The sequence below is a fragment of the Centrocercus urophasianus genome, unplaced genomic scaffold, assembly GCF_019232065.1.
Source record: "Centrocercus urophasianus isolate 14NV4802_14NV808 unplaced genomic scaffold, USGS_Curo_1.0 seq_15, whole genome shotgun sequence".
NCBI classification, from domain to species: domain Eukaryota; kingdom Metazoa; phylum Chordata; class Aves; order Galliformes; family Phasianidae; genus Centrocercus; species Centrocercus urophasianus.
In genome coordinates, this window is record NW_024884697.1 from 35,876,135 (window position 1) to 35,897,411 (window position 21,277).

Below are 21,277 nucleotides of genomic sequence, written 5' to 3' on the forward strand. Positions count from 1 at the left end.
AAAAAAAAAAGAAAAAAAAAGAAAAAAAAAAAAAAAAAAAAGAAAAAAAAAAGAAAATCTCTCTCAGAGCAGCCGCACATAATGAACACCACCACCTTGTGGTGAAATATGTGAAAAGTCTTTAAGGGACAAAACACAGTCTTACTCCTCAAACTAACCAAAGTAAACGAACTCTAGTCTTCTTGGAATAACAGTGTGCTGTCTCATGTATTTTTGCAGTGCATTAAACCACAAGTTTTTCTGCAGCATTTCAACTGCCTTTAAGAAAAAAGAACACAACATGTTTAATGCCTTTTCTAGAGTCATCAAATCAGAATAAAGCAAAGTCGTCCTGAAGACTACCCACATTTATTAGGACACAGTCTCAACCTCACTTCAATCTACAGTTTTTCAAGCCACAAAAAGTCATGTAATAAGGAGTCTAAATTTGGAAACTGACAGGCATAAAAAGGATGTTTCTTTTACAACCCAGAGTAAATACCCAAGTTTTTTCAAAAAACATGGAAGGTAAATGGGTGCATGCGGGCTAAGGGAACACTGCAGATTAAGTTTACTTCACTGCATACTTTATGCCCATATCTGTGAGAAAAATCAACTGTTACAAAAAATATTTACTTTACCTGTAATAAAACCAATGGCTCTCATAATCCAAGATCGTATTTACTCTAGTCAGCCTTTCAAAAATTAACCTGGAAGTCTACCTACAGTAATCCTGTGAGGGCTGTCTACCTATCTGAACTCAAAAGGTCAGCCACTACCTGAAAAATAAGATCACCTGTCATGACGAATGCTAAGCACTGGGATTTATTTCACACATAGGCAGTGTGGCATCACTCCTTCCGAGATTATGTTTTGAAGGCTGTTGGACTTCATTGCTCTTTTGGAAAACGAAACGCTGTCACCAGTTTCACCAGGAGTCTGAAACAGCACAGAGCACAGGTTGAGTCCTTGCTGCAAACATTTGCTCTTACATTCCCCAGGCTCCAGGTAGTACTCAGCATGTTGGTGTGCTTCTTTCTGCAATCCTTCTCTTTATTTGAGAAACAGTTGTATGGAATTATCACTAAACTATCACCTTTATCAGAATTAACTTCTTTATAAGCTTTCTTCTCCACCAAATACACTGAAGCCCTGAACTCTAAACCTCAGTGTATGGTTAAAATTCTGTAAAAAAAAACCTCAGCGTAGGGACAGAAAACAACCACACGCGCTCTGCTAACATACCTGGCATTTCTTCCCTCTCGACAACAGCTGAGTCTGCCTTCGAGGGGATGCAGCAATTCCTCTCACTTTCAAATCCATACAAACGCAGTGACAGCCTTCAGAATAAACTGAAAAACACAGCTCACATTTCACCCGTCTGCCCTCCCTGCCGGGCTGTTTTTCCCTTCCATCTAGCGAGTTTAAACCCAAAGCCCATTGCGTGTTATCCCAGACAACAGACGCTCTCTCTTTAGACCGCCATCCACGAAGGCTGACCCCGCTTCTACCTTCCGGACCTCCCCCCCATTCAGCAGGCGGGAAGCGCACCGCGCTGTGTACGCACCCGGCCGCGCGGGACTCGCTGAGGCGGCCCCCCAGACTCACCTTTCTCGAGGCGTTCGACACAAATCGGCACAAACTACCCGGCACGGCCCCGGCCCTCCCAACGAAGCCTCAGGTGGAGCGCAGCGCAGCTAACGCCGAGCAAACCAGAGAGGGCCGGAGGAGGGCGGCCGCCGCAAGCGTCCCCGTGGTAACGGCGCCGCGTCCCGCCCGTCACTCCGCCCCAGGCCATGCAGGGCGCTGTGGAAGCTCAGCAAAGCCCGGGCTGCGGTCAGGCTCCGAAGGAGCAAAATAAGCAGAGACGGCAGCGGTGTGAATGGCTGTAGGCCGAATTGTGTGAGAAGGTAAGAGTCACGGCGCTGTACTTGATTATTTAAAAGCTACGTACTTCTAAAACCAAACATCAACAGCATTCTTCGGGCAAACCGACCTCTGAACTCATTTCTGCAACTGAAGCATTGCAGCAACATAGGCACGTGCATGAAGTGAAGAAAAAACTAAGGTCTGGATTGAAATGATTACGGCAAAGGAGAATAATAATAATAATAAAAGCTCGTGTAAACAATTACCTAGAAAGCCACAATCCAGTTGGCACAATACATAAGAAACAACCAAGCCTACAGCTCTTGAGTGAGAAGCACTAGCACATCTGGTAATGCTAACTTAAAATAACAGCACGGTACAATGAATCAGGCCAGGTTGAATAGTCTTAATGTGAAGCAAGGACACAAGTATTAAGGGGTAAGTCGGTGATTGCACAGCTGCCAGGTTTAACCAGGAACAGCTGTGGAGAAAAAAAAATGAAGCTACCCAGTGTAATGCATTAAGGTTTACATTGACATTAAAACTATACACCATTCCTGACAAGACAACAAGTGAAAATTATTTCAACAGTGTTTGTGGCTAAATTTCTCTCCCAATCAAGAAATTTCTCCATTAACACATCTCTAACACATCTACCCATAACTGTTTTTTATTTCCCCTCTCTCCAAAGACTTCCACGAAGAGCTAAATTCATCACTCATGCTCTTTAATGAACTCAAGAAATCACACTTCAAGTGGTACTGTGCTTACTAGTTATAAAACATGAAGCACCTATTATTTTCAGTCTAAATTACAAGATATTCCAATATTTCAGTGAAGCATAAGATTACAGTGTATTATATACAGAGTACAGAAATATCTTTATAGGAAAAAATAAATAGATAAAATATGTAAACATCTCCAGGGAAACTTTGCTGCTATTGAAATCAATTGCAGAACGATCAGATACGAGCAGTTTTAATCCCTCTTTTTAAAGCATACAGCAGTGCACATAACTTCATAACTTCATTCAAAACAGTTTAAAGTGCATACAACATTGTGGAAAAAAATTCATAAGCTTTTTAAGTTTTACACATGCAGATTTCATTCATATTTATTACGTCTCCTCAATCCCATCTCTGATTCTATCAAATCCTTGTTTATCATTTCTCGGTCTTCTACTACATCTGTTTCAAACTGATGTACTTCACATTCATCACGTAATTCATGCTCCTCTATTCTGTAATCATCAGCAGCATCTTCATGCAAATCTTCATTACCGTCATCTTCTCCGTCATTCATTTCTTTCTTTGGAGAATGTTCAGAAAATGACTGAAGGAGATCTTCAAGTTTCTCATTACAAACGTGGCTGACATCTTACAATTTACAAAAAAAAAAAAAAAAGTTAAATTACTGGACAGCTTCCAAGTTTAGAGGCAGTTCAGAAGTAGAATATTTATTTCTTTTTTCTCTCTTTTAATAAAATTCAACTAATGCAGAAATTGCCAAACTTCTAATCAACTGTTCCTAACATTTAAAATTTCTCTTGGACTACTGTTCACCTTTTGGAAGATTCCAGAGGAATCTAACATACAATCTGCTGTTCAGTGTAACTGTGCAGTATTGCCCACAACCTCTAAGGTCCACACGTGGGTATCCTCAGACTAAAATTAGATCAATACTAATAGGTTGCTCAAGGACTTTCATTCAAGAAGCTAGTTTCTTGAAAGCATAGCATGTCAGTTCAATGTATTTTAGCAATATTCTTTAAAAAAAACTACAGTGCATCAAAAAACTTGGTAATAGATTCCACTCAAACAGAAATAGTACAACTGCAGAATAAAATTAATTCTACACTCATTTCACCTAAGATGCAGGAGCTGAACATTATCACAGAAAGATGTTGACTGTTTAAAATGTAAATTAATTACATAACTATCCCGCTGAAAACTGGAAGTACCTGTCATCTTGTTTTCTGATTTATCCAATCCACTTTCTTTCATCAGTCGTCTAATTGATTGGATCTGTGTCATTATTTCATCTTTCTGCTCACAAGCTAAAGCATTAACGCTAGAAAAGAGATATTATCAACAGCTGAAACATCACCTTAGAAATGACTACTTGGTAACAACGCATACGTAGCAGTATTTCTTTCTGTACATAAATACATGGTTTAGCGATTATTTTTGTCAAGTTTTTCTTTAAGAACTTCTCCCATAAAGAGATCTTAACAGATTAGAGAGCTGTACAATCGCCAACTGTATGAAATTAAAGAGCAAGTGCCAGATCCTGTACCTGGGACGGGGCAACCCTGGATATGTACAGACTGGGGATGAGAGGCTGGAGCACAGCTCCACAAAAAGAGGCCCAAGGGAACAGCACGGAGCTGCATCAGGTTCAGTATCAGGAAAAGGTTCTTTACCAGGAGGTAGCTGAAACAGGCTGCCCAGGGCAGTGGTCACAGCACCAAGCCTGATGCAGCTGAAGGAACATTAGGTCAGTGCTCTCAGACATGGTCTGGATTTGAGTGCTCCAGCATGCAGCCAGGAGTTGGACTTTGTGATCCTGGTGGGTCCCCTTCCAACTCAGGATATTCTGTGATTCTACGATCACACACACATACTGAATAGTTGTTGAATTCAAACAGTGGAGATTCAATCACTCAGGTTGAGTAACGACTACTTAAAGAAACAACAACCCAATTAATTTTGGTTTTAGGAGAACCACGGCCAATACAGAAGATTTCAGCTTAGAGCATTTTCTCATTTATTTCTCGTTTTATTTACTCTCTTTCTCTTCCTTATGACTACCAGAAATTTGGTAAACAAATTGGCCTTACTATTAATGTTCTTACTATTTAATAGTTTCAATATATATTAAGTTTAGAAGCATACTAAAGGAGAAATTGTGAAGTTTACCATGTTTAAACTAGGCTTCATGAAAGCTGTCAAGTCTACACAAAATATACAGCATGGATACTTTTATTTCTGGTACATGCATAAGGTCCTACCTTCTTAACGAAAGAACATGTTATTAAACTACAGAGAGGTGATATTATTCATTCCCATTTTTTCACCACCAAAGATCAGTTATGTTTCTCTCCAATGCACACATTCAGTTTAAAGCTTTTTCAAAACACAGAAATAAGCAGCTATACCTTGATAACCGATTTCATCTTCCAATGACATGCAAACTGAAAGAATTCAGTTTGCTACCAGAAATGTAATTCCCACAAGGGTTTTCAAAGGCTGCTGAGCTTAAGTGTTTTTTCAGTGTTATTCTCCTCAGTCCACTTTACAATTTAAATTGTTCAGTGACAGTAATCTGATTGTAAGTCTGAGCTTTGGCATTTATGTTGATGAACAAAGGAAAGGAGGTGTCTGCAGAAAATACCATAAATGAAAGAATTATTAAAGGCTACATAAACAGTAATTAAGGAAGGTTTTAAGCAATATTTTCTACCTGTATTTCAGAAATGTGTTATTTTGCAGAAGTTCACTTAACAGAAGATGGATACTAAAGCATTTTTGAAGCACTCACCAGTTTGACAGCGGATCCAACTGAGTCAACAAAGAATTTAACATTTTCTCTGTCTGTGCCAAGTGCTGCTCCAGTTCTAAAAGCTGATGTTCTAGCAACCAGAAAAACAAATTGAAAAAAAAGGGAAGAGCAGGGAGAAAGAGAGAATGTTACATTAGAAGTGTTTACAGTGCCAAAACGATATTACTTTATACTTTTGGATGGACAGATTCAAAATTCAGAAAGGTTTTTTCTCTAAAATCTAGAACGTGAGAAGGAGATGGCTGGGTTAAGAACAGAAACTTTACAGTGCATGTCCTGAAATCCCTCTTATCCAGTAACCTCTCTAACAGTATCCAACACAGGCATACCTTGGTAGAATCTGAGAACTTGACTGCCACTTTCCCAGCCTGAAGAACTATGCAGTTTTAAGACTTCCCAAGTCAAAAGCAGTGCCTTCATCCTTCATACTGTCATTTATTTTTTCTTACTCTTACCTTGCAAACTACATTGAAATAGTTGCATTCAACAAGTGCTTAAGGCACTAGCATTGTGAGGAGTAACTCCTCCTAAAATACTGTGAAACTCTGAAGAAAGAAAAATACAATATATGAGGGTGGTGAGGAAGCAGCATAACAAATCACTGCCAAAAACAACTACAGATCTGTTATACAGGGACACCAAAAGAGGCTGCCAGTTGTTCACTTAACTAGAAGCATGACTATACAAGAGGCAAGAAAAGGTATGAGAACAGTACAACTTAGATGTGCCTTAACTTTTTCCTCCAAAAGAAAGTTCACTTTTTGGTGTGTCCTAAACACACTGAATCAGACAGTCAAGGGTACTTTTGCTTCATAAAATGGCATCACTTACTTTCTCTCCTATATAAACACATCATGACTTTGATCTCTAATTTGGCCCAGAAAAAGAACAATCTGTATAACTGCATAATATTGTTATATTCTCCTACAACATCCTATTAATTCTCAAAGATATTATATCCTATTTTAACACTCTAATCTAATGAAGCCATTCACCAGGCATCGAGTGACAAGAACATTGTACATTACAAGGCAGAGAACCACTACACAAGGAGAAAACTGAAACCATTATATAATGCTTCTCTCCCTCGTATTACTGTAACTGTTTTAAAGAATAATTCCATCGGGAGTTTTCAACCAAATCCAGTAAGTGTGTGAAATATACAGAATAACAAAATGCTTTTTGTCCTTCTCTAATGGTGCCAAAGTAACTGAAAAGAACTTCCTTGTTGAGCTAGAACATATTCATGGAAATCAATAGCCTTGTTTCAGCAGGAAATACACGTAGGTGGTGAATGTATGCATTCTGAGTGGAATCTTACCCGTTTCCTTTGCCTTCTCTTCTGTACTCTTTTCCTTCTCAGAGAGATTTTCTTCACGTGCCTTCATCTTTGATAAACAAAATTGTGTTAAAAGATTACATTAGTATCTTTACATTAAAAATAAAAATACAATCAGAAATTCACTGGAAGAAAACAGCAACTGTAAAATTTATGCTTAAGGAAATTTCATTTCTGCTTTACCTTCTTGCAATATTAACATAACACTTCAAAGCAATGTTAACATGACTGAGGAAAGTTATAAAAGAAGTGGCTGCTTCATCTTCAGTTTTACAAAAGTAGTAGAAGAAACCTTCTAGATTGCTATTAATTAGGAGATAAAACTACTTTCCTTAAACCAATAAAAATGTCATTAAAATATTATGTTACTATAGAAGCTTTTGTTTCAGGCCTGCAAGCACAAGTTACAGAGTCATAACATCCAAAATAGAGTTTTTATGATATTAAATCTTACTTACAACCTAATTCCTTCTAGTATTACATTTATTTTTAGACCCAAATTGTTCAACTTCTACCTTCATCTTGCTGAGTTGTATTCTTCTCATATATGATATGAAATTGATCACAGACATGAAAAGACTGCGTTCACCGTTCAGCAGTATACATATAAAAATAAGTTTGACTTATTTTTTTATTTTCTCCCCCCTAAAGGCAAGCAACAACATTCCAGATGCACACAATCTTTCAAATGCTACCCATAATACCTAACAAGTGTGACACTAAAACAACTAAGAACAAATCGATCATGCATTCTCCTTTCTTAATTCACTAATGGTACAAAAGGCATTGCATTTCATGGCTAGCAGTCTTTGTTACAGCAGCCTGATCAAATGAGAGGGGTCAGGGTGGGGAGAAGTTCTAGACTGCTCATTATTACTGCTCACTGTTCTATTCAGTTGCTAGCCTAAAGCTGTTACTTTGCAGGAATCGCCTTGTTCCCATATCCCAGCTCATTCTGAAGGATGAAAAATACTGATGAAACTGAAATTACAGCTTCAGTAACAGCACTGTTCATATTCTCAGATTCTTTTATGAGACTGGGAGAAGAAGCATAAGACTCTCATTTAAGCATCTAAAAAAGATAAGACCAATGCCTTCATTAGGAAGAATGACACATACTACTATTTTAACTACAGCATTTATGTTACAAGACAGATCTAACGTCATCAGACAACCACACACATGGGCTCAGAACTGGGGAGAAAAAAAGTTTCCTTTCAATTTCAATAATAATAATGACTTTCATATATCTTACCTTAAGGAATTTGTATGCTGCAAACACTCCCACTCCAAGAGCATACAAGGGCATGAGTGTGAATGCTAAGTCTCTGCCATTTCCTCTTGTCCTCTCACTCTTTATCTCTTTTGCCATTGCATTTCTCATCTGCTGAATACTCTGGTAAACACTACTTTCAGGATTTCCTGGATTTGGGCGACCTTGATGAACTGTCTGAGGACTACCTTCAAAGTTAAATTGAAAGAAATAAGACAAAATAAAAAAAAATGAAATCAGAGGTGCAATCAGCTTCACAACCAGAATTAATTTCTTTCCTTCTTGTGATCAGCTCCACTCTTCACTCCAGCAGATGATGCTGTCAGCTCCACATTCAAACAAAGTTACCAGTAATCAACCTTCTATAAATAGAACATAAAGTTAAATCTGAGTAGGAAAGATTCTCAAATTAAGTTTCCATGCTGCTTTAAGATACAAGTTTTGTGTTTCTCCCTTCACGCACACGTTGGCTAATGCAGGGACAAACCACAGAAAAGACAGACATACAAAGAAAACATTTCAATGCTGTATTTCTGCTTTGGTTCTTTTAAGAGTAAACACGATCTTGCATCATGTTCCTTTCTGTCAAATGAGTCCCTGTTGAGGCCACAGCAGTTTCAGGAGCAAGGCAGCAGTTGTATTAAATGTGAGGGGTATTTGTGGCCCCCCTTTTAGAAGAGGCCATCTATGTTCATCCCAGGAGGGCAAGGTCAGAGATGCTTATGGCCAGCACACAGACATTTACCCCAAAGCTGTCCCCGAGGGTCTGAGCCAAGATGTACCCTGCCAGGCAGCTCAGGCTGCCTGAAACATTACATAGGTTGTGTGGCCACAACAGCTTCCCATTTATAGCCAACAAGTACTGCCTGAATGCTAAATGCTTCCCTCCCTTGTCTGCTTCCTTTCTTCCACTGAGTTTGCTCTCAATGAGAAGACTGCAGGACTACAGGAAGCAAAGGCTGGCCTGGCAGGAGCAGGACACAGAGCAGAGTCCTCCCAGCACAGGCTCAACTCTGCACAACTTGGGCCACGGCAGCATCAGAGGTGCTGCAGATGGCAGCGCGGATATCTGCAAGCTGAACATTCTAGATGGCAAGGGGAGAAGAGTTTTCATTCCCGCAGCCAATGCAATACACTTACCTGTTCGTTTCGCTGACCGGCATCATACATTTCCAGCAACACGGTTTCACCTATACTCTGTAAATAATTTTCTAAAGACAAACAGACAGCAACCAGCAGGGCCACAAAGGAGCAGGTTTAAAGCTCACACACGCTGCTGGTGGGGCCCCGCTCGCTCACGTGTAGGCATTCCCAACACCTCCCTCACGGCCCCCTCCGTACCACGGACTCTCTTCGGGCCGCCCCGACACACACGGCTCCGAGCGGCCCCTCCAGCATCGCAGGCCCGTACCTCTGTGCTGCTGCTGTTGCCGCGGCTCGAAATGGCCGGGCCCGGCCCTGCCGCCCCGCGGAGCCCGCCCGGCCCTGCCGCCGCCTTCGCCTCCCCCGAACATCCTGGGCATAACGACGAGCAGGCAGAGCACCAAAACCACCGACACTACCGCCTGCTGCGGCACCGACAGCACCATGGCCGCCGCCGGACCGACGCCCGCCCGGCGGCCGCGCAGCAGCGGCGCGGAGGAGGAGCGGCGGCCGGGCGGGGCGGTCCTTGTGCCGGCAGCACGCCGCCCTGTCACGGCTCCCGCACGGCTCGGAGCTCTAAGCGGCCGAGACCGGAGGAGGGGGAGTGGTGCCGCGCTCGGGGGGCTGCGGGGGACTGTAGTTAGCTGTAGTTCAGCCGGCCCGCCGAACGTTCTGGAAGCGGCACTGCCGCCCGTCGCGTGCCCGAGCGGTTGCGGCAAGTGCGGCGCCATGAGGCTGTTGGTGTTGGCGGTGGTGGCGGCGGCACTGGGCGCGGTGGTCGGGCAGGTCCCCGCCTTGCCGCCCATCTCTGATAAGGCTTTCATCGGGGAGTGCGTGCGCACACACAACGCGTACCGCAGGAATGTGGAGCCCACCGCCAGCAACATGCGGTACATGGTAGGCGGCGGCCTGCGGCTGTGTGAGCGGGGTGGCGCAGTGAGATGGCCGGGGTAGAAGCAGTGCCGTGTGTGTTCAGATAACATCACGCTTATTTGATGAGAAATATCTTAGAAAGTTGGGTTGGTTATAGACAGGTGAGACAGAAACAGCTGTGCGTGCAGCTTGGTGCTATAGGATGGGCAAACAGAAGAGGTTCACGTTAGCCCCAAGGAATTTCTGGTTGGAAGAATCACAGAATCATTAAGGTTGGAAAAAACCTCTGAGATCATCCAGTCCAACCTTCAGCCCAGCACCACCGTGCGGCGGCCCTCACTGCCACATCTCCACACGTCTCAAGCACCTTCAGGGGGCAGGGTTGTACCAATTCCCTGGGCAGCCTGTGCCCATGACTCCACTCTTTCTGACAATAAATCCTTCCCAATATCCAACCTGAACCTCCCTGGTGCAACTCCTGGCCCCTATTTCTTATTGTATCATTGCTACTTGGGAGAAGAGGCTGACTGCTACCCTGCTACAACCTTTTCTCAGGGAGTTGTAGAGAGCCATGAGGTCTCCCCTGAGCTCCCTCCGGAAGATAAGCAGTCCAGCACCAGATGGCAGTTCAGTTTTCTGTCAAAAGCAAGAGTATAAACTGGACTGCTGGGGCTGGAGATCTCTGGTATCAAGGAAAAGTCTTTGTATCTGGTACTGACACAAACGGCACTGAAAACTTTGGTGAAAATGGTTAAACAAAACTGAAGAACATGCTGAAAAAAAAGAAACCTGATACCTTGGTATTTTGAAGTAGTCTTGAAAATAATCACATGCTCTTATGCTGTGGGAACAGAATGGCTTTGTGTGTATGGGTTAGAATCCAGAATGGTAGATGGAGAGCCATATAACTTTCAGGCTGAAGTACCTTGTTAAAGCGCTGTGCCTGGGTTTAGTGTTCTGGAGGAGGAAAAGCAGAGAAAAATGATGAAAAAAGGAAATACGAATTTAGACAGATAGCTAGAAAAAAGCAACAGGCCTTGGTGAGATAACAACATTGGCAGCCATGTAGAGACAGAGAGTAACCAAAATGTCTGCACAATGCTAAGCTTAGGCATTAAAACCTGGGATCTTTTCTATAAGACATAAAACTAGGTAGTTACAGATAGAAGAAGTCTGCTGGAAAGCACTCATGACTGGAACACAAATACAAAATACATTTGTTAAATAATCAGAAGTTATGTTACAGTGGTAGACTGCAGAGAAATAATAAATAGCAGAATAAATTATTTGCCAAACAAACGTGTTTTATGAAGCTGTGTTTGTAAAATGCTCTGGTGTATTTAAAGCATTAGTGCAGGATGTGTTTGTGGAGAATCAAAATGCATAAAATATTTATACATCTTAATCTACAGAAGCTGTGTATTTTTTACTCTGAATTAATGTTTATGTGATGGAAATCCTTAACAATTTGTTCAGTAAGAAAAAATCCCCCAGAAATTTCACGCTTAATTAATTACTCATTTATCTGAAGATAAAAGTGCGTTCCAAACATTTTTTTAGTTGCTAGTATGTGCTCTTACAAAGTTAATTTTCAGCAGTGAAAGGGGAAAATTCTTTTAATTTTGTAATTCTGTGCTGCCACTGGAAAAGTCAAAATAAAACACGAGTACTTGCCTTAAATAAGGAAAAGCATTTCTTTATGTAGCTCCAATACATAAAGTCTACCTGTTATTAATATATAATAATCTGTATATGTCCATTTTATTGCTTGCTTTTATCTGACTGTTGGAGACTCCTGTAACTTGACATTGCACAATTATTTCAACTTTATTGTTTTGCAGACTTGGGATGCAGCTTTGGCAAGGACTGCCAGGGCATGGGCAAATAAATGCATTTTTTATCATAACACGTATTTAAAAGTGAGATATCATGGCCATCCTCATTTTATGAGTGTTGGAGAGAATATATGGATTGGAAGTCATCAAATATTTCACGTTAAATATGCCATTAAAACGTGGCATGATGAAGTCAGAAACTACAATTACTCACTGCAGAAATGTAGTAAATTCTGCAGTCATTACACTCAGGTAAGAATCATCTTCAGTAAAATCTTCTGTGTAGTTAGTAGTATAGTGCCTAGCAGACAAATCAGGGTCTGTCACTAATACAGGATTGTGAATGTGGTTTGTAGTGACCATCAGCTTGTTGTCTTTTCTAATCTCAAGCAGTGGCAGCACTGCAAGTTACCTGGTTCACCTTCTTGTTTCATAAAATCATGTGTAATAACAATCCATTATTGCCTATAATGTTAGTGTCACTACTTATTTAATTGTATCAGCACTTTGTGAACTCTACTTAGTAATCACTCCGAGTTCTCCAGCTGTGTACACACACCATTCTGAATTCTGGAAATGTCAGGTTGGTGTTGGAAATAATCACAGTAATTGCAAAATATCTGGGAGAACTCCTTATTAGGAAAAAAAAAAACACCAAGAGAAGATGAAAATCCAACCGAAATCAATTATATCCCATAATATCAATTATATCTAGTAAGAAAAGAGAAAGATAATTCTTAATCTGGGACTCAGTTAATTAAACTTTTTTTTAATTAAACATTTAAGTCCTTTTCTAAGCAAGGTGATGTCTGCTTAACATACTGCTTAACCACTTCTTGCAGTTAAAATGGACAGGATGGAACTTTTGGGAAAGTTCAGATGGTTTTGTCAGTCTGAGGCCTGTACTGTTCATGCTGGGGAGATACTGAGAGCAATCTGGTTTGTCTTTGTTTTCCAGAAGTGGGGTATGTGATCATCCAGGTATTGTAGGTATATAGTTGAAAGTTCTTAACTAAATTCAGGACATATGCAGAGGATATAGAAGGAATCTCCCAAGAAAAAGTAGTGGATGCTCAGATTGTAAGCGATAGTAAGCCATCACTGTTCAAGTACGGCAGCTAGCAGTGGTCAGTCTGAAATTGTACAGTGCTAAAGCTTTCAGGTTAAGTTTGTTGTAGTTACCAGCCAGGCCATTTTTAGTGCACATAAGAAGCCTTTTTCTGCAGTCCTACTTAAAGAAGCTGTCAGGTAGTTGCCACTGATTGCTCTTCTGTTCCTTGGAACCTGCCCAGCGACCATAAAGCCAGTGATGTTTACTAAAGTTGTCCTGTAGAAGATTCTGGAAACTTGCAGGATAGCTCTCTTACTCCTGAGGTGTATTGGGATGTGCATCTTAGAATGCTTTCTTACCAGCAGTTCTTTCATGAATAAACATTAAGAGTAGATCAGTTACTGCAAAATGGAACTCATATGTAGAGTCTCTTAAAATAGCCTGCTATTTGCTGGATATTAGACTAGGTTGCTGTGTGTGTCATTTTAATTTATTTTTGAACATTTTTTAGATCGTTTGGGATGATACATATAAACTAGGCTGTGCTGTTGCTTTCTGTAAAGAAGTTGGAGGAATAAGAAACGCAGCAAATTTTGTTTGCAACTATGCACCACCGTAAGTTGTTCTTCTAACTATGAAGAAAGAGAAATCAATTGTAATGATAGTTCACTAAAAGTAAACTGAGATCTTCGTTTGTTGGTAGCCTTGCAAAAGCTAAACCTAGAGAGAATAGTAGTTGTCTAATTCATTTACTAACTATAACCATTACAACATGTACTTGTTTTTTTTAAATCTACCAACTTTACTGATAAGGTCATTCTGTGGCAATCTTAAGCAAATCCCACTCTGGTTTATGATCCTCTTCATTTCTTTCTTTTTCATATGAGCCAGAACAAATGGGAAACTTGGCAGCTTTTTTTCTTCTAGCAAACTTGGGCCATTGTCATGGAGTTCAGTCAGTTTGAATGAAATATTTCCTTTAAGTTCTGCCTTTATCTCTTCTTAGCTGTACTTCTAATTGCATTATTATTTTGAAACTTACTGGGATATGGAGTTTTGCTGCTGTTTTCTTTTTAAAATCTGATGTAAAAAAATTTCCAATTGCTGATTCAGAATAATGACTAATTGACATCAACAGTGGTGTGTAAAGATTGATTAATTTGATCTTTTCTAATCTGTAACAATTTATCATGCTGATATCTTGTGCCGTCCTACAGATTCTTGACAACTGATAGCTCAGCTGCATAGTGGTCCAGGTTGGAAGGATCTTCCATTTCCAAGCACTGTGCCACGGGCAGGGCTGCCCAGTGCCCCATGCAACCTGGTCTTGAATGCCTCCAGGAATGGGGCATCTACAGCTCTCTGCGTAGTTGTGCCAGCACCTCACCACCCTCTGTGTGAAGAATTTGCCTTTTATCTAATCTAAGCCTGCTTTTTTTTAAGTTTAAAATTACTACTTCTTGTCCTGTCACTTCAATCCAACAAAGAGATGAGGTCTAACTGTATGATACTAAGAACCCCGATCTCTAATTCACCACAGGAAATAAGTGGAGCTAGAACAGTAAGACCATTTTCTCAGAGCATCCTGAGGACTCAATTAGCCTGACAGATAGCAGTTTCTTCTCAGAATTGAGGATGCACCAATTAAAAGATCACCTTGCTAAAATTACCTTATTCAGCATAGCAGTTGTGCAGTGTAGCCATTTTATAGATGCTTTTCAAAGGAAATGAGACAGCATGCTGTGGTACCATCCTTGTCTGAGATTCCCATTACCTCCCGTCAGCATTCCAAAGTTGGCTGCCCCATCTTGCTACAAGTGTGAGATGGTTTCACCCCAATGGCCAACTGAACTCTACCATGCTGCTCTTTCACTCCCCCTTGAGAAGGGGACTTTTTTTCCTCTTCAAAAGTTAATCTGTGCTTTTTTTTCCCCATTCATTATTTCTTCTCAGTGGGGTACCACTCCACAACTTAGACGTTATTCAATGTTTAGATTTATTTCTGTGTAATGAGAAGGCAAGGCATCTCAGGAAACAGACAGTGCCTGCCATCTCTCTGGATATGTAGCTCAGAGTCTGTTTTCTCAAAGAGGATTTTACAGAGGATTTTAAACTCTATAGTAACAGTACAATTATTGTTTGCAGTTGAAGCCTTTGATAACAAGAAAGACCTCCTGAACTGCAGCTCAGGCAATCTCTGTGGTTTGTATTGCATTCTTGCAATTGAACCATGCACAATCACCTGCTGGCCCTCCTTTCACACTGTTATCTGATATTATGCTTTGGCCAGAGCTTCTAGAAGCTTTGCTTTGTCCTTCTATCTTTCCATTCTGGAGGCTGAGACCCTTTTCAGGTAAGCCTTGTGTTTGAAATCACTCATGCTGTGAGTGTATATATGGATGTTAACATAAAAGTTCTGCCACTTAACCTGCAACTTTTGTATATGTATGTGTTTATTTATACGTACACAGAACTCTCTCCTGCTTTTCTATAGCAGGTTTCTATAGCAGGTCTTTGACTCTGAGTAACAGACGAGTTACGAGGGTGGGCACTCTGCTTCCATTTTCTTCCTGTCTGAGCTTCAGGGCAGTGCATGTGGTGGAAATGGGCTACGTTAGCTTCTGGGGTAACAGTCAAGCCAACCAACAGCGTGTGTGAATGTGTATAAAGGCATGTCAAAGAAAAGTTGCAGTTAAATTGCAGGTAATGTCTTGGAGGGGTTCTCTGTGCACCTTCTTCAGCAATGTTTTACCAGCTCATACATCTTTATGTCTGGTGGGTAACTTCTTCTTATAAATATAGATAGTGAAGAGTGTGCGTAGAAACTTGTAATCCTGAAAAAACTATCATAGGTCTTGATGCAAGTGATCTCCTTTGAAGAAAATTATTCAAGTGTCTGCTATTGAGGTGAAAAGTAGCCCACAGTCCTTGAGGGGAGCTAAATCTGTCTGTTTGTTCCCAGGGTTAGGCTGTGAGCATAGCATTGCTGCTGCTTTTTGAGCAGACCATACAGCATAGCCAGGATACTGTGCAGCTGATTACCTGGCGGCCAGAATGATGCTGTCTGTGCTGTCAGATCTACCAGTTACATGTATGAGTGGATTTTATAAGTGTGCCACTAATGAGTCCTGCAGGCTGACCCTTATGCTTAACAGTCAGGCTCCACTTATATGAGGTACTTAAGCATGTAATAATCCACCTGTATTCATTAAGACTGCATTCTTACTGTTAGACATTTTCAAGTATTTTGCTGAACAAAGGTTATGTTTTTCAACAGTGAGTAGCCCACAGAATATCCTGTTACATACGTTGTTTTTATTTTTATACTAAATGATTTGTTATAAGCTATTCAGGAGTGTGTCAGCTTTAAAATTTTCCACTCTAAAACTCTTCTCAATTTATCTCAGTTAAAACAAAATTCTACCTAGAACATTCTCATTTATCCACCAGTGTAAAATTTGAATAAAAAGCCATAGTACCTTCCTGTAAAAAAAAAAAATAATAAAAATAAAAAAAGGAATAACTTCTTAGAAGTCTCTTCTTTCTCGTGCAGAGAACAAAGAAAATGAAAAGAGAGATTTCAAAATGACTCCAAGGTTTTTAGTAGTGAGCAACTCATTGTATTTCGGTGTATTTACTTCAACCAGTGACTTTTTAAAAATTATGCATGACCTACCTGTCTCATAGAAACTTCTTCCCTTGTAGTGGTAATTTTCGAAGAAGACCATATAAAGAAGGAGCACCATGCAGTCAATGTGCCAGGAGGGACTTCTGTGATAGGAAACTCTGTAGTAAGTGAAAGACAATGCAAAATGTAATACATAAAAGGAAAAAACACGACCAAGTGCTTGATAAAAACAGCTGCAAAATGTGGTTTACTCCTTTTTGATGCTCTCTCAGGTCCAGTTTGCAATTGTATTATTTAGTATTAGGTATTATTGTATTATGCAATTATAAACTATCCGTAAGGCTATCTATATTCTGGAAACAAAGGTGTTCATGTTGCTGAATCAGTGTCCTAGTGATACTTATGAAGTCTCAATTTGATTTGCTAATTTGTGATTGCAGTTTTAAATGTATTATGGTTTCTGTTGTACTCTGTAAAGGTTCAGAGTATTTGGTATGACATCATTAGCTAGATAAAGAAATCAGCATCTCTCTGTGTACTTCTAAAGGTTCTTACTTCGGTGTCTCTCTTCAGAAGGTCCCAAACATACACTTTCTACCTACTGGAAAGCCAAAAGCTGGAAGATTCATGTGGCTAAAGTTAGGGCATAAGTTTTTAAGTTTCATTCAATAACTAGAAGTTACACTCGTGGTTTAACAATTAGTTGTCTTAATATATGTTATATAGCTTTAATGTTATGGGTCGTAATTTCTAAGTAGGAGACACCTCTGAAAAACAGATAGGACTACCAGGGTATATTTACCCCAATATTTAGGCCCAATTTAGGAAACAGTCTGTCTCCCATTCTCAGCCGTAAGGCTGTACTTGATAGCATGTACTAACTTCATGTGTATGTTGTGAATATCAAACAGTATTTATTATTTTGAGAAGCACAAAGGGTTCAATCTGAAAATGGTCATATAAGGCTTCAATTCCTTTTCATGTGGGTCTTTTTTCTCATCAGTGTAACTGTTAGAAGCAAGAATATCTTTATGGAGGCATTATAAAGTATTGCAGTTTGATTTTTACCAAAGCCATTTCCTTGTATTGTAAGGTTTCTCAATTCAAGTTCTCAGATTTGTTAGATTTTCTTGTTTCATTGGTAAGTTTCAGCTTACTAGGAAAGATTTGAAGAAAGAGAAATTCTGGCTGCCTGATAGAACTGTTTCTTTTTTTTTCCTTTCTGCAGGAAATGAAGAACGTGATAAAATTGTTTGTAAGTGTTATAATTTTGCACTGTTGTTCATATTCCTTAGTTACTACAAATGAAAAAAATGTGCACCTAAACTTCTAATGATATGTTTATTTTTAGATTACTCACGATGGTATCCACCTTGGGAGTTCAGAATTATCTGTGATGAAGCCTGTATTGCTGTTATAATTTCGAGAACATTGCTGATATTTGTTGGTTTTCTAGCTATTTATTTGTTCAGAAAACACTTTACAAACATGTTTGTGTTCACATAACTTGATTTGAAATGCATCCAATATTCTGAACATAATCTCTAATGTTTTAAGCAAAAATCTATATTAATATGATTTTAAAGTCAGCTTTCTTTTACTGTAGTTTTGTTACTATTTTATGCTCCTTACAGAAAACTTAACATGCTATAAAAATTAAAAAATTATTTGTAGGTAAGACCCATGTTGAGAAATTAGTAAACTAAGGATGGCATTTGATGTTCAGAAGCATTGTTTTTAATTGCCAAATTTATTGAACTCTGTTTATTTACCAGATTTACGCACTGTATTCTTGGAATTCAAGGAGAAAAATGCCTATCAGTTTAAAAATTTGTTACAGTTCATGCTAAGCCAATATTTGATGTGACAAATGCTTAGTTTTAGTGCCAAGAGGAAGCTAGCATCAGATTACATACAAAGTCCTTTTTGCTAGAGCGACAGAATGTTCTGAGTAAAATCTGTGAAGACATTTCTTTAGAAAGGCAGTTCTTCAGAAGTATTGATTCTTCAGAAGTACATGAAGCAGGACAACTTGATATTTACTCAGTTGTGCACTTACTGCTCCTTATTCAAAATAAGATTATTCAGATTATTACTTTGTTCCCAACTTCCTCTAAACCTTGTGTTTCATTTCTGAACTTTTGCTGTTCTGTTCTTTACACTGCACTGTTACTGATAGAATATTTACTGTCCTGTAAGTGTTCTGTAGTTCTACTAATAAATTTTGTTTTTTAAACCTACTGAAGCCCTTGTATTCAACACTGATTTCACTATTCTATATCCAACAGATCAAATCTTTAATTATTTCACTTTCTTTAAAAAACAAATGTTATTTATACAATAGTCTGAAGCTTCTTTTGTTCCCAGTATAATAAAAGTAGATTTTCCTAATTGTGTCACTGTCTTGTCTAGTAAAAACTAATATAGCTGCTTTAAAGTTCATTATTATTAGGTAATATTTCACCTATATTGTAAAACAGGCTGAAGAAATCCAGACTGAAAAACTGCTACTTTCTGAACTTAATCTGGGCTTCAGGAAGCTTCCTTGAGTTCATCCATATGAAATAATTTGTTTTATGCTTCCTTTTTCTGTGTGTTTGATGGACAATCTGGGTCTAAAACACTGCAGATTATTATATAAGTTAGTATTTGTAATTCCACTGATTTTATATATTAAAAGTATTTATTATAACACAGTCTCGAAGAAAATAAGCCAGACTTTTCTTGAAAACTAATTTATGATTAGATACAACAGCTATTTCTTCTGTAAGTTTTCTCAGATTACTAAAATATGGAACAGACTTTGTGTATTCAAAATCAATGGATTACATTCTCAACGCTAGGAATCTAATTCTATATACTTACGACCATAAGCAGGCAGCCCTTACACACAAAATTGTTCAGTGTGGACATTCCTGAGGAGCAGTTCTTCCCATTGCTTTACTGAAAGATGAAATCCTTCTTTAAATGGCTTCTTGTGATGGAGAAACTGAATTCCAAACCGTAAGGAAAGTTTCCTTAGTACTTGCAGTAGACAATTAGAAATGAATGGCCTAGTTTTGTACTATGCTTTGCTCAGTATTGGGAGGCACAGGAAGGATATTTCTACAAAATGATAAAATGTCAGATTGTTTACTTCACTGTTACCATCCTCAGTGCTGTGTGATGTTCCCAAAAATCATATTGTTTGCCCCATTCCCTAATTTGGTGTCTTTGGGAGAACAAATGGGCAGCCTCTTGTACTTTGGTCCTTGCAGCATCCCTGTGCATTGATCAGAGAAGTCAGCAAGCAGTGTGTTACAGTTCTGCTCTGTTGGGCTGCCAGGCATAGCTGGAGTAAGCAGTACTGTGCAAATTCCCCTAACCAAAAAAGCAGTAAAACTGTCGGAACTACCTGCAGTCCAGCCATGTAATGATGGCATCCTGTAATAATATTATCTGTTTATAGCCTCATTATTAACCCCCAAATTAACAAATATACCTTTTCTCTTTAATTGCATAATTAAATGCAAAATAAATAATTACAAAAGAATTTATTACGAAAGAATTCATGTGGAAATCATCCATACCAACATGATCCTTCCGATTAGTCTCTACTCTGAGGTGAAACTGTGTAATACAAGTAGCAACAGATGTCAGAATGCCAGCTTATTCACACCCCTGGAAGGGCAGGTGATCTTACATCTGCATATCCTATGGGCAGACCAAGAAAGCCTAGCAAATCCACCCACTTGTTAAGCTGAATCAAGCAAGTCAAAGACAAATAGTATCTCTGTCCCTAGCACAAGTAACAACACTCACTGGGAAAGCTGGTAACTTGAGGAGAAAGCTAAATGCAATTTTACATCTTGGACTTCTGTTAGTGTGTAGTCCACCAGTCCTTATTTATCTAACCATGTGATACGTTAGGGGGAAAAAAAAAAAAGAAATGGAAACCTGTTTCCAGCCATTTTAAAATGAAAGCAGGAGGTACAAAGTGAGAAAGAGGAATCTAAGGATGGAATTACAGAATTTTCTTACGAACAATTGGGCTGTACAGTTTCCTGCCCATCCGTCACTCCATGTGCTAAACCTCACTCGAGATTTATGCAAGGACAGGGAACGTTTGTATCATCCAGACAAACACTACATGGATATCCAAATCACAAGGCTTTATTTTCATCTGGTGTACGAAAGAGGACTATTAATGCTGGTGATTAATTGGCTTTCTGTGAAAACATTACGTGTGGACAGACTGCACTTCTGTTTTAAGGATAGACTCACTAGATGGAGCCAGAGTCATCTCTGCAGGAAAGCATCTTAGAACCCTGAATGTGCTGGATAAGCCAAGATTTCCTGCTGTATAAAGCACCCGTTTTCAGTCTCCACGCACATTTCAGCTACACAGATATGAAACTGCTAGATCACTGGATTGCTAAATCCAGTGCAATTGCTAAATCGATGGTGCAATTTTGGTATGCTACTTGCGTTCTATTTTTACAGTTTGTGTGTGTGTAATATAGCCAACAAAGACAACTGTAGGACCTGTTTCTTTCTCTCCCAGATGATCCAAAGCCCCAGAAGGTGTCCACCACACCGTTGCCTTCTGCAGCTGGCCCTACCTTCATGAAATCAGTCAGCAAATCACGGCTGGGCCAAGACATGGGTGGGGAGAATTAGTAATGCTTGACATCCATACATGTGCACACAGAGAAATAGTTACGTTACTCCTATTAATAGCATAGAT

At 39.5% G+C, this 21,277-nt stretch overlaps 3 protein-coding genes across 6 annotated transcripts in view; 1 reads left to right on the plus strand and 2 right to left on the minus strand.

Moving 5' to 3' along the window:
* CAPS2 (calcyphosine 2) overlaps positions 1-1,710 on the minus strand; it is a 31,068-nt gene extending 29,358 nt beyond the window's left edge. For 3 of the 4 annotated variants that reach the window (XM_042816086.1, XM_042816087.1, XM_042816084.1), the window contains exons 1-2: positions 1,588-1,710; positions 1,225-1,331 (exon numbers count right to left, since the gene is read on the minus strand). In XM_042816086.1, coding sequence (XP_042672020.1) covers positions 1,225-1,302 — 78 coding nt within the window. In that variant the 5' untranslated portion in view covers positions 1,303-1,331; positions 1,588-1,710. Of the gene's footprint in view, positions 1-1,224; positions 1,332-1,587 lie in introns of those variants that run through there. The other variant, XM_042816088.1, reaches the window with a different exon arrangement.
* Positions 1,711-2,554: 844 nt separating this feature from the next.
* On the minus strand, positions 2,555-9,640 carry CCDC107 (coiled-coil domain containing 107). Its single transcript, XM_042816278.1, has 6 exons — positions 9,433-9,640; positions 8,004-8,209; positions 6,731-6,797; positions 5,389-5,479; positions 3,809-3,918; positions 2,555-3,224 (listed from the first exon to the last, which is right to left on the minus strand). Exons 1-6 carry the CDS (start codon positions 9,608-9,610, stop codon positions 2,953-2,955), a joined length of 924 nt encoding a protein of 307 aa, XP_042672212.1. The 5' UTR covers positions 9,611-9,640; the 3' UTR covers positions 2,555-2,952.
* Positions 9,641-9,893: 253 nt separating this feature from the next.
* On the plus strand, positions 9,894-18,827 carry LOC122159155 (GLIPR1-like protein 2). The gene is made up of 6 exons (XM_042816394.1): positions 9,894-10,061; positions 11,879-12,124; positions 13,435-13,538; positions 16,629-16,714; positions 17,780-17,806; positions 17,903-18,827. Exons 1-6 carry the CDS (start codon positions 9,894-9,896, stop codon positions 18,055-18,057), a joined length of 786 nt encoding a protein of 261 aa, XP_042672328.1. The 3' UTR covers positions 18,058-18,827.
* Positions 18,828-21,277: the final 2,450 nt, after the last annotated feature.